The 13188-nt window shown below is 34.3% G+C and overlaps 2 protein-coding genes across 2 annotated transcripts; both read left to right on the forward strand.

The window, feature by feature from the left end:
* Positions 1 to 2474: 2474 nt before the first annotated feature.
* On the forward strand, positions 2475 to 5496 carry LOC145015651 (nuclear transport factor 2-like). Its single transcript, XM_078974121.1, has 9 exons — positions 2475 to 2806; positions 2926 to 3060; positions 3495 to 3801; positions 3882 to 4231; positions 4342 to 4504; positions 4595 to 4716; positions 4800 to 4865; positions 4965 to 5046; positions 5221 to 5496. The coding sequence occupies exons 1-9, from the start codon at positions 2768 to 2770 to the stop codon at positions 5343 to 5345; spliced, it is 1389 nt and encodes a 462-aa protein (XP_078830247.1). The 5' UTR covers positions 2475 to 2767; the 3' UTR covers positions 5346 to 5496.
* A 1887-nt stretch (positions 5497 to 7383) lies between these two features.
* LOC145014002 (cytochrome oxidase complex assembly protein) lies at positions 7384 to 8899 on the forward strand. Its single transcript, XM_078972350.1, has 4 exons — positions 7384 to 7551; positions 7658 to 7807; positions 8060 to 8247; positions 8356 to 8899. The coding sequence occupies exons 1-4, from the start codon at positions 7499 to 7501 to the stop codon at positions 8577 to 8579; spliced, it is 615 nt and encodes a 204-aa protein (XP_078828476.1). The 5' UTR covers positions 7384 to 7498; the 3' UTR covers positions 8580 to 8899.
* Positions 8900 to 13188: the final 4289 nt, after the last annotated feature.

Genomic DNA, 13188 nt, shown 5'->3' on the forward strand with positions numbered 1-13188 from the left:
GGATTAAAAGAACTGATTAAAAGTGCAGGGGTTGTTTTGTAATTATTTGATAGTCGTGGTTTTGGGCCATTGGATCACCCTTATTAGGGAGGGTCGGAAATCCCTAAAAGGTTATAGAGATTTTCGTCCAACCCATAAGGAAGGGGTCCATGGACTTGCTTTGGCCATAAGCTAAGGAATTAGGGTTTCCACCTTAAAGCCCTAGCTAACCTCAACTATGAATAGAACCCTTTGCCTCTTGAATTTGTGCACCTTATTGAAAACCTAAAAGAGCCGAAATTATGAGCAAGTGACTCCTATCTCCTCTCTCTCATATTCATCCTCTTGCCCTAGTGCGTTTGTGAGCCATTATAGTTACTATGCTTGTAATACTTGTTCTCAAAGGCAAGGATCTTCAAGAATTGGTTGTTATTGCTATATAGCAACAAAGGTATGTTTTATAATCTTTCCTATGTCGATTTCGAAATATTAGATGCATATTAGGGTTTTTTATTTTGTGTTCAATGCTTGTATGTCTAATAGATAAACCATAGATCCAATGTAGCTAGGGTTGAATGCATACAATTGGATTGTTTGTATAAAACCCAACATAATCTATATGGTGTACCGAATCCACAAAAGGGCTCCCACGTGTTTTGTATAATTCATTAAAATTGCTCTTAATCAACCATAAATTGAAAAACCATAAGGGAGGAGTGCCAAAATCAGTATTTGAAGGTTGGAGGATTAAAGGAGAGTGGTCAGAATGTTCTATAGGAAGAGTGAGGGCGGATGATAGTGGTTGTATGCTGATAAAATTGGAGCACACATGGAATCAATAAATTTTATTGAGTTTAAAACATCATCCTCGAGGAATGTAAAGTTCCTTTCACTCAATTGGAATTCTTGCAAGCCTTCATTCACAGTGAAATGATTAAAATCGACTACAGAGTATCTATAAAACTTTGAATTAAACCTATCTCCCGATTTTCGTACCGCATTAAAGTCTCTGCAAACACCCAATTTTCGGAAATTGCGTTCTTTAAATCATATAATTCATCCCATAAAGCTCCTTTTTTTTTTTGAAATTGATTAAGGAACATATACATTCACTATTGTTGTAATCCTGGGAAATCCTTTCCGGTGCCCGACAATGACAATGTAATACCTAGAGGCAACAAAGTTAACTTTGGAGAAAATAGCTTGATCCAAAATACATAACAATCTCCCGATCTACCTGTTGGATTTATAGCTTCAACATCAAAATCTTTTGATCCCTAACAATTTGTGGAATCGATATAATCGATGCCTACCACACGAGTTTTCTGTAGACCCACAAAATTGAAATGTACTTGTTTTTTTCTCACGATAAAATATATTTATATTTTTTTTATTAGTAATAGTATCATACTTACATTTTCGCTTCAAGTATGGTCATTACATATTATTTTTTACTTTTTTTTAAACCAGGAAATGAATATATTAATAATAGTGACCCAACAAGATGCTAGTCAACGAAGGAGTACAAGTAGATAACTAGGAAACAATTACAAACTTATAAAAGGACTTATGCTCCAATCCGTCCATTTTAAACGTCAATTACCATTCCTATGTTTGAACCATAAGAACGTGGTTGCTTTTATGATATCCGCCACCTTCATTGCAGGTACTTTGTTGTTGTTGAATAATCGGTCATTCATTGCTTTCCATATGCTCCAAAAGACACCGTAACAAACTCCAAATAACCTCTTCCTCTTTGTCTGGCAATTGCCCCACTTTAAAGCATACTCCAATACCTCCTACACTGTTTGAAGGCTTGCCATTTGAACCACTTGGGTTGTGGTGACTTGGTAAGACATGTGGAAGATATGGTGGATAACCTATTGACCCGTGTTCAAATCCTGACACCACTCAGCCCTTGTGGCTATGGAGGTTCGCCTGCAGTGATTCTAGGGCATGAGACAAAGCTTTATGTTTGCAGCGGGGATTAGTCGGTGCACGAAAACTGGCCCGAAAACCCTCGTTAGGGAAGTTCCCTTTCCAAAAAAAAAGTTTGCCGTTTGAATATTGCACCATTTAGATATCCATTGTGTAACTATTTTGCAAACTGACATTGTACAAGCACGTGGTCACTTGTTTCTGCATATGATTCACATTACTATTACCGTTACAAACAAGTAAGTGGTTAATGAATTGGAAATATGTTGTTAAAAATTATAAGAAATATAAGCATGTTGTTATTAATGGTAAAAAGGTAAAAATATTGCTAGACTCATGTAGTGTTATTGTTTGAGTACGAATTCAGTTTGAGGACAGTTTAGACTTTTTCTAGACACTGAGTACTAAAACTGACAAAAGTTTAAAGTTTACGGTCCAAGTAGAAATATTCCCACACCACCATCATCATTAGAGTAATCCCCATCGTCGATTACCGTGATTAGCCATTCAATCCAACGGTTCTAATACAATAAAACCCTTCCAAATTCCCAAACATAAGTTTTCAAAATCCCCTCTCTTCCTCAATAGATCTCATCTTCTCTCTGAAACCCCCACACTCGATACTCACGACGACAGCATCGCAATCTCTATTCAGATTCCCTTTTTCTATCTCATCCCAACCACGGGCTTGCCGTCTTCAGTACCAATTTACTCATCCAATTAAGTGTAATTTGTGATCCTAGATGCTCGATTTCACACTTATATACTTGTTCTCCGTCAAACCCTAGATTTCGTTGCTATTCGTGGGTTTTAGGGTTTTAAAGAATCGGGGTTTTGAACGGTTTGTGAAATGGCGAGTCCGTACGCATCCTCTGTTACCGCTTCCCAGGTCTTTATTTGTTGTGTGCTCATTCAAAAATGAAAACAATCGATAGCGATGTAGTTTGATTTGTTTGTGTTTCATTGATCTGTGGTTGTGATGAAACTTTTCCTTGTTGATTTCTTTAGGTTGGTTCATACTTTGTTCAGCAGTACTATCAGGTGCTTCAACAACAACCAGAATTTGTTCATCAGTTTTACACCGATTCCAGTACCATGATTCGGGTTGATGGCGAATCCACTGAGACCGCATCAGCTATATTCGTGAGTCTCTTCGATCTAACTATAGATATAATCAGAATTTTTGTAAACTCGAACCAATTTGCCCCCATTTGTCTGTGAGTTCGCGTTTTGCGCGAGTGGTCGGATGTTTTTTGATGTGATCATGCGATTTATTTTTACGCATGCGGTCTAATGTGAATTGAAATCACACTATTTTATGCTGTGCATGTATTTCTTTACTGAAGGGTTGAAGGGTGGATAGTCCTAACTCCTAAAAAGGCTTAGTTCTGATTTTACATATCCAAATTGAATGGTTTGGATCAATTAATCTGTGTTTTAAACTGATTAGTTCAAATTGAAGTTTCAGTAATCATTTGAGTGGCCTGGTATTCATGATTATGAATTTTGCATTCAGATAATTTAGATTCAAGATAATGGGTAACAAGTTTCTAACGAAGTGGCTGTCTTTCATGCAGCAAATTCATACACTTATTCAGTCATTACTTTTTAGTGGGATTGAAATCAAGACCATAAATGCTGTTCAATCATGGAATGAAGGAATCATTGTGGTGGTTTCTGGCTCAGTCAAATCAAAGTACTTCAGTGGATGGAGGAAATTTGTTCAGACATTTTTTCTTGCTCCTCAGGAAAAAGGTTACTTTGTCTTGAATGACATCTTCCACTTTGCAAGTGAGGAGGTTATCAATCATCTTCCTCCACCCATGGCTGCTACACACAATGATGATTTCCAACCAATCAGTTCAGCTTCTCCTGAGTTATTAGGTATTATTTAAACCTGATGATTAGTTGATTAGTTAAACAAGTGAAAATGCATTTTAATGTTCTTAGACTTATAATTCCAGTTGCTGAAGATGTGTTGGAGGTTGAAACAAGGGATAACTTCAATTCCTTACACTTAGAAGGTGAAGATGAAGGCGATTACTATACATCCCAAGAACATCAACACCAAAACCAAAACCAAAACCAACATCAACAGCAAGAATATGATGACAATGAAGACTATGAGGATGAACCACAAGTGGAAGATCAAATTCATAACCATGTGGACTATGTGCAAGAACCGTTGCATCACGAGACAGTGGAATATGTTCAAGAACCATTGCATCAGGACACGGTGGAATATGTTCAAGAACAAATTCCTGCTGTTGAAAAACCTGCTCCTGAACCTGTGAAATTTACCTATGCTTCCATAGTAAGTAATTCTTGTATAGTTTAATTGTTTACAGTTGATGTGATGTTTGCTCATTGAATTTTGTAAATGTTTTTTTTTTTTTTTTTTTTTTTTTTTTTTTTTTTTTACAGTTGCAATTGAAGGGGAAACCTGTGTCATCGGTTCCTGTTCAGGCACCTGTGGTTAAGAGTGTTGCGCCTGTAACCGAGTGGAATCAGCAGCCTGAACCAGTTGCTTCGTTTGTTCCCGAAACTACCCCTCATGTTACAGAGGAATCTTTATCTAATGAAGAAGGTGAATACATTTTCTCTTTTTGTTTCCTTTGGATTTCTGTTGTGCAACCTTGTTTAAGTAGCTGTATTTTTTTTTTTTTTTTTAATTTAGGGGAATCAAAGTCTGTTTATGTGAGGAACTTGCCCACTTCTGTTACCAGTCTTGAAATTTTTCAAGAATTCAAGAATTTCGGAAGAATCAAGCAAGATGGTGTGTTCTTAAAGAATCGAAAGGTTGTAATCCTTATTTTTTTTTATTATATATTTAAGCTACCAAATATTTTTTTAGTAAAGAATCAAACTTGTGCATTTTACAGGATGTTGGTATTTGCTTTGCCTTTGTTGAGTTTGAGGATGTTGTTGGTGTTCAAAAGGCCATTGAGGTTTGAGCTTGACGTGTTTTACCTCCACTTTTTTTTTTTCCTTAGATACCCAAAATACCCTTGTAAAGTTGGTCTGATGTTATGTTTTTCAAATTTCAGGCATCCCCTATACAGCTGGCTGGAAGGCAAGTGTACATTGAGGAGAGGAGAACAAACAGCAGCAACGGTTCTCGTGGAGGACGTAAGTTTTTATGCCTAAACAATTGGAAAAAAAACTAAATGTATTTGTAGAACTTGTAGAAAAAACCCTTAATTGATGTTTCAACTAAAATGTTAAAAAGAAAAAGGAAAGACATTGAATAACGGTTTGCAAAGTGAAATTGAGTTTGTTTTGAAAAATGTTGTTTGGGCACAGGAGGAGGAGTAGGAGGAAGAGGAGGAGTGGGGAGAGGCAGAGGAAGCTACAACGATGCATCAAGAGGAGGAGGAGGAGGAGGAGGACGTTATGGTGCTAATGGAAGGGGCAATGGCTTCCGTTGATTCTGCTTGTTTTGTTTACTTGTAGTCTTGTTTTTTGAAACTCACTTATTTGTTTGATTCTCAATTTTGTATGCGCTCTCCTCTCTCTACACTCTTCTGCGAATCTTCCCATCTTCATGATGCATATTGAGAATTTTGCCTTTTATCTCAATCCCTTTATGCAAAAATATGTGCTTGTGAATTTCGAGTCCTCATGATTTGAAAGCAACCGCGTGTTTTGAATAATCATAAGCACAGATCTGGTGCCTGTCAATTGTATTTTTAAATTTTATTAGTTGTTTATGTGTTTTTTTCTACAAGTTCTTATATTATTATTCAATGTGATGGGTATTTAAAATATCGAAAAAAGTTAACGTGGAAAAAATACGGTCGCGTTTTGAGATACTAGTAAAGGTTTTATTAAATTAGCTAGGGAAGGGGGTCTATAAGTAATGGGACAATTTGGTATGTAGTTTTGTTGTAATTGATGTAGAATTTAATATCTGTTTTTTTCGCTGATTTGGTTCTCTTTGCTTGCGTTCTTCCAATTTTAATCAAGTATCAGAGAGATATTGTGATTTTTTTTACAGATTTTTATCTGGCATCGATTTTCTGACTAGTCCTAGAACTTTGTTCTATTTGCACTTACAAATTGGCCCCTAAAATATCGTACTTTCAAAACATAACATAAAGCGTCTTTAACTAAAATCACTTACCTTTAGAATAATTGTCCTAAAGTAGTCATTATTAAGGTTGAAAGAACTACAAGATTATAAAATGCCTAATACAAAAAGTTATTAAAGATAGCTTCCTTGTGTCTGCCTAGATTCCAACTAGCTTTTGCTTTTATAAACTCTTTTTCCGTTCAAAAAAATAAACAAATACAAACATTTCAATAACAGTTAAGGAATTGAAGTGTGGTTGACATGAATGGAATGCAATTCAATAATAAAAAATCATAATTATTATTAAATTTTCACCTACATTCAAGTGTTTTCATTTTAATTTTTTTCGATATATATAATAATGGCATTATGGCCTTAATTAATGTCTTAAAGTTAAAACAAGAAAAAAGAAAGAATGAATTTAATTCATTCCACCCACATGGACGAATGATGAAATCTTTTCATATGAAACTAAATTTAGTTTATGAGAAATTAAATTACCTCCTATATGCCTACAATTATTTCTATTCACTAACATTATGACAAATCACCATTCAGTTTTACCTTATTTGATTGATCACTATTCTAAATACGAGTTTTTTTTTTTCTTCGGATATATGATTTCATTCAGATCAAGAGCCACAACCAAAATCCACGCCGAGGCTATCGAATCCTTTGATGGTGATAATGGAAGATTTACACGTCTGGAAAGAAACTTGGTTTTCTAAAATATTCGGTTTAATTTCTAGGACAATATCTGGTATTGCACTAAAACTCTATCAATCCCTTGACTTATATGACCTCAACTAATATTTGTTTATGATAGTTTTCTAACAAATGTAATTTTTTTTTTTTTTTTTTTTGGTTTTTAGAAACATGTTAACAGGGTAGATGGGGTTCACTTTCTAAGATGAAGTTAATTCAAAACCACTTTAGTATAGATTGAATTATTTATTTATTATCATTTTGTTTGTATTCATTTTGAAAAATTTATTTTAAAAAAATATTAAATGTGTATCGAGTCTTACATCTAGTATAACTAATCTTTTTGAAAAATAATTTTTTCAATATCGGGAAAAGTTGAATAAATGTTTTTTATATTAAATGAAAAAGGAAAAGTTGAATAAATGTTTCTATGTTAAATGTAATCAAACAATAGGAAGATAATTTCTATAATGCTGTGTGCCTCTTCATGATGTAATAATATTTATATACCTCCTAATATGACTATTTATATAAGGAGAAGAGATACTTATCACACAATCCATGAATCCAATAAAAAATATAATCGATGAAAATAAACGACATATAAATTAACTGACATATGATATAACCGGCCTAAGACTCGACCCGCTAATATTGCTGTAAAAGTATTAAAAGGTCCAAAGCACCCCTTCATATTATAGGAAAATTACATTCCAACCCAAATATTTTCCGACCCAAAAACCTGAAATCTACAGTTTGGCGTTACTAGGGTTCTGCACGCACTGCAGCGAAAAGAGGAAAGGGATGATTGGGAGGAGGTTTATTTCGTTTTTGAGGCGTAATTCTTCTCCTTCTAGGTATCAATTTGATGATATTTGTAATGTTTTATTGCAATTGATGTAAAATAATTTGAACCCCAAATTGATGAAATGGTGGTGCGATTTGTTATTGTGTGAGTCGCAGCGGCATCAGCTCGGCGGAAGTCGTGGTGGGGAAGGAAGCAAAACCCAAGACATGGGGCCGAAGAATTGTTTCCGGTGGCTTGATCTGTGTCACCGGCGGTGTTGCTTTAAGCGCCCTTGATGACCTTATCATTTATCATGGTTGTAGCAGGTAATCACTCAAAGTTTGACTCTTCCCCAAAAAAGTTATCAGCTACCGAAAATAGAAGTGTTCTAAATTTGTAATGAGTCGTTATCTAGAAATTCATGAGCGTAGATCAAAAGGAGAGAATGCTAATTCAGTCTCCCAGAGCTGCTTGTGTTGTTTGATGGAAATAAAACCATGCTGATTTGTATATGTATTTTGATCAGGATTTGTTGCTTCTGATCAAACATTCTGATGCTTACATATGTATTTTTGTAGCAAAGCCATGGAGAAGGCAAGCAAAAACCAGGCTGTAATAGACGCAATTGGGGAGCCAATTGCAAGAGGTCCTTGGTATAATGCATCACTTGCAGTGACTCACAAAAGGCACTCTGTTTCTTGCACTTTTCCTGTTTCTGGGCCACAAGGCTCTGGAATCTTTCAACTAAGAGCTGTTCGCAATGGAGGTAATTATATATTTACACACCAATATCTTCCTTTAATCATCATCATGTTTGTCTTTTAACCTTAAACGTATTGATGAATAAATGATGATGATGATGTGTAAACAACAGAAGAGAACTGGCTTTCATTTTTCCGACCACGTGACTGGGAGATTTTAATAATGGAAGCTCTCTTACATGTTCCTGAAAATGAAGAAAAGAATAGAACTTTCAGAATTAGCATAGCTGATGATTTATCTCTTCCACCAGCATGCCAGACATGTGTCACTGGTTGCACAAGAACTCAAGAACCAGATGCTTCCGGAAAGACGCATCCTCAACCTACACCCACCTAGTATTTATTGCTCACTTTTGAAATCCTTAAGTTTCACACATAATTCAGGTGCTTTTCTCAATAAAAATTTTGCTTCTAAAATCTAAACTATACACATTTAATACAATCGTTTGTGTCCGGTGTCCTGATAACTTGTATGCCCTTTTTACCCCTGTTTTATCATTTTTTTATTTTATGTTTTCATAGACTATGTTCTATATGATATCATTGTACCACACTATAAATATATGGTCTGCGACAAAAATATTTGTTACCATCTGGATAAAGTTGGACATGCGAAGACAAAATAAAGGTTCTCGATATCGTGTTATTTTATTTTTATTTTTCGCATACCAGGAATATCTGTTTGTAGGGAAGAAAGAAAATCTCATTTGTTTCTTTTATAACAGCCCCTTTTTTACCTAGAAGATGACATAACATAATAGACTGTATTTATTGCATTTGGTGTGCATTGGACTGGACTACGACCAGGACTTGTGTCCATATGGAAATAATTGTAATCTTTGGTCCCTCATGAAAAGGTGGAATATGGATATTTGTCTGCAAAAGACGCGAGTGCGCACATAGCTGTTGAAAACTTGTCTAATCATGTCATGTGTTAGAAATGCAACCTAATATTTGTTGGAAGAATTTATTGGTTTGGTGCAAAAGTGGTCAAATGCACTTTTGTGAGTTGTCTTGCATACAAAATCGTTTGTGTTTTTCTCGGTTTTTAGGTGAAATCCGTTCGGATACTTCTCGCTTTTTAAAGAGATTTATAATATTTGGTATGATAGAATCAAGTAATGAATGAAATCGTTAGTTTTATTGGAATGAAAAATAAATGTTTGTTTTTGTGATAAAATGGAGCGGATGATTCTTGAAGGGATATGGTGAGTTTTTTTTATCCAATTGTATAATGGATTTAAAATATAAACCTAGGTACATACATACCTATGTATATATATATTCGGTTTTTCAAAACTTGTTTTTCTTACTGTTGTTATACGTTCGTTTACCGTGTATCATTCTGTTGAAATTTGAATTTTTGTGTCATTTTTTCTTTGAACATTTTGCCCCCTTTATATCGGTGTAAAATATGTTGTTTTCTAATCACTTCTACGCTTTCCAATCAATCAGACGGGGTGCAACCTTTAGTATTAAGAATTTTAAATACGATGGAAATTAACTAGACTTAGTTTTAATACCCTATACCTTGATAATCAATCTAAGTTGTTTATAATGATTTTTTATCACAAACTTTATTATGCAATGCTCTATATAAATATGTAAATATTATTGAGGAAATCTCATTTTGTCTAATCCAACGTATAAATATATACTTGACGTACTTTTTGTCCTCAAAATTTGTTTTTTGTTATGTTCGTTACTTATAAAGTAGATTTTTCAGTTTATCAAATTTCTAAAAGATGAGGTGTCCAGACGTTCGAATCTATCATTTTGTATTGAGCTTGATACCGTAAATATCGTACGATTTCGAAACTAGCTAATCGTCATACATAGGGCGGATCCAAAAATTTTCCGAAGTGGGGGCAAATTTATTTTTTTAAAAACTTTTTATGGGGGCAAATTTTTTTGAAGAGTTAAAATATGTAATTTTAAATGGTTAAAATATAATATTTTTTGAAAAAAAAACTATTTTTTAATTTTTTTTTCCCATTGTAGGACCGCCTTGGTCATACATCACCGAGTTTAATGACAAGTTGTTTGTAATCTATGTCAATACAAAAATATAACCAAAATACGGAATTCTACTAATTTATATTTATTTATGCAAAGTATTAAATAAATAATCTTAAGTTGCATAGTATTAATAAAAACTTACCCATTTTTTATTTGTTGAATCCCACGAGACTGGAAACATTTTCTTTTAATTATTATAAAGAATAATGTTTTTTTAGAAACACAATTGTGACAGAAGATAGTCCTTTGCAGTTTGCAGATACATGAATGGAATCGGGGCCATGAGTTGTCAGATGAGAGTGTTTGAGTGCTGAATCGGGGCCTGGAAACATAGAAGGATACAGAACAAAAAGGGCGTTTACAGTCATATCTTATCTGGAATCAATCGAGTGAGATCTTCTGAGTTCTTGTCTATTTGGTGCGACTGTAATGGGATGGGCCCCACATTATAAAATTTGCAGCTTTGACTGTCCTCGTCCGGTCAAAACTAAAAAATATGACAAAATTTTCATATTTCATATGATATGATGGTTACGTTTATTTTCCTTCATATGATATGAGGTTAGGTTATTTAGTATCGAGTGAAATTCACATTCTAGGGTTTCGTATGTTTAGCTTTCTTCGGGATTTATGTAATGTGTTGTATAAAATTTTGTGAATTATGGCATGGAGGCCAAATATATTATATTAAAATAAGAACAAAAGAAGTACAAGTCGATCAGCTTTAGGTACCACTTTCCCCTTTAGTAAAAAAAAGATAGAAGTCGTTCTCGGTTGGCGAACACTTGCCCCTCTTCGCCGGACAGCAACCTACGCCATCAATATCAACACCCACCGTCTTTATGAAATTGACTAACCATTTTACATTGTATGTATAATCTGTCATCGTATTTATTTGACTAAAAGTGAAAATATTTTTTTGTTTAACTGTAAATATGTGGTTTATGAGTTGGGCAACATCATAACATGTCATATGTCCGTTTTATTTTTCAATACAAATTAAAACTTTAAATAGGTAAGTTCTGATTGATACGTAGACATTATTTCTTATATTCTACAAATATTGACATATTAAGAATAATAATAATAATTAGTAAAAAAAGTTCGTGCTTCACATGAGACCTATTTTTTTATTTTTTCTTTATTTTTATTTTTATTTTTTATATTTTTTGTTTGTTGCATCATTTTGTCAATGACATATAAATTGCCAAAATCATAGGAAATAACAATCTACTTTATCTTTAACCAATAATACCATTCTATTACATTTCTTTACACATAGAAACAACATACTTGTAAATTCTTACCTATAAAGTACATTGCTATTATGGGTAAAAACTTATAAGTAAGCTGCTATTATTGGAATAAGATATAAGTACGTTACCTATATTGGTAAAAAAGATTAGAGTAGATTCCTATACCGTAAAATTTGCCTTGAATAAATTTATAAACTTTAAAAAACACCAATCATATAAATGTCATTTAATGAAAGATAAATATTATGTATTTTGAACCATTGCTAAAAAGTTAATGAGTAATCACAATTGTTCAAATGTATAGATAATTAAGAAGAAAAGTTAAAACCAACCATTTGCTTGACTTCCTTTACATGTTCTTTATCCGATGAAACAAATTCAGTTGCTCAATTCAAAAGCTTCCTCATTAACTTTATCGCCACTTGTTGTAACATCCCAAAATTCATGACCAAAAATTTCATTTTTAATTAAGTAATTATAAAACGATAATCTGAAAACATCGATAATGTCATCTCATATCATACGCAAAACCCATGTATCAAATATATCAAAACATGTCATATAAAAATAATGTCAGAGTACATCTCCCATAGATCTCATGGAAAACCGTGTATGATGCGCTGCTATCATGCCGACTCCTTTCCTTTGAAGAATAAGGGCCTGAAACCAAAACTGAAAACCGTAAGCACGAACCTTAGTGAGTTCCCTCATCATATCACATAGACACATACTGCTAGGCATATCTGGGTTCCTGGCCTACCTTGTCAAGCATATCTAGGGTGCCTGTTACACTCTAAAATTTTAACCAAAATTTACATTTTTAAATCATACAAAAATCAGTATCACATTTTCTCAAAAACCACAATTTATCCAATGTCAAAACACAATTCAACAAAACAATTGATAAAATCCCATAATCCTCGACATAGTCTTAAACATGTGTGTACAATCAAGCCGACACCTTCCCGTGATTCTGAGAAGTACCTAAAACACATAACACACAACACGGTAAGCAGGAAGCTTGGTGAGTTCCCTAAAATACCACATACACAAATAATAAGCCTCAAATGGCTATAGCTCAGCATGGATCCTCCGGTCATGCGTCTCGGTGAGGACCCTCCGGTTTCACGACTCGGTGTGGACCCTCCGGTCATGTGTCCCAGTGAGGAACCTCCGGTCTCACAGCTAGGGTTGGACCCTCCAGTCCTGTATTTCAGTGAGGACCCTCCAATCTCACTGCTCAGGTTGGACCCTTCGGTCCTATCTCAGTAAAGCACCAAATAATATAACATATATCATAAAGACAAAATGCATAATATCACGTAACTCAATATAAACACATAGGACCCTCCAGTCGATAACTCAAATAAAACCCTTCGGTCACTCGGTATTACCACTCAGGTTAGTATAGTGAGAAGACTCACCTCGGAAGTAAGCAAGTAGATCTAGCACCCAAGATTAGTCTAGACTACGCCTATATAATATAATTATCTCTAATAAGCAAATAGTAATAACCACTCAATATGCTAAGCTAACTCCCCTACTAAATCTCAAAATGGTGAAAAGACCATTTTACCCCTCCATGGTCTGTAAAGTCCACAGTTGACCAAACCCTAAAAGTCAACGCTCCAGTCAACAATCCATGTTGACTAAACTCGTCGATTGCACCCA

This window comes from Lactuca saligna, chromosome 9 (genome assembly GCF_052625555.1).
Source record: "Lactuca saligna cultivar CGN05327 chromosome 9, ASM5262555v1, whole genome shotgun sequence".
Taxonomy (NCBI): domain Eukaryota; kingdom Viridiplantae; phylum Streptophyta; class Magnoliopsida; order Asterales; family Asteraceae; genus Lactuca; species Lactuca saligna.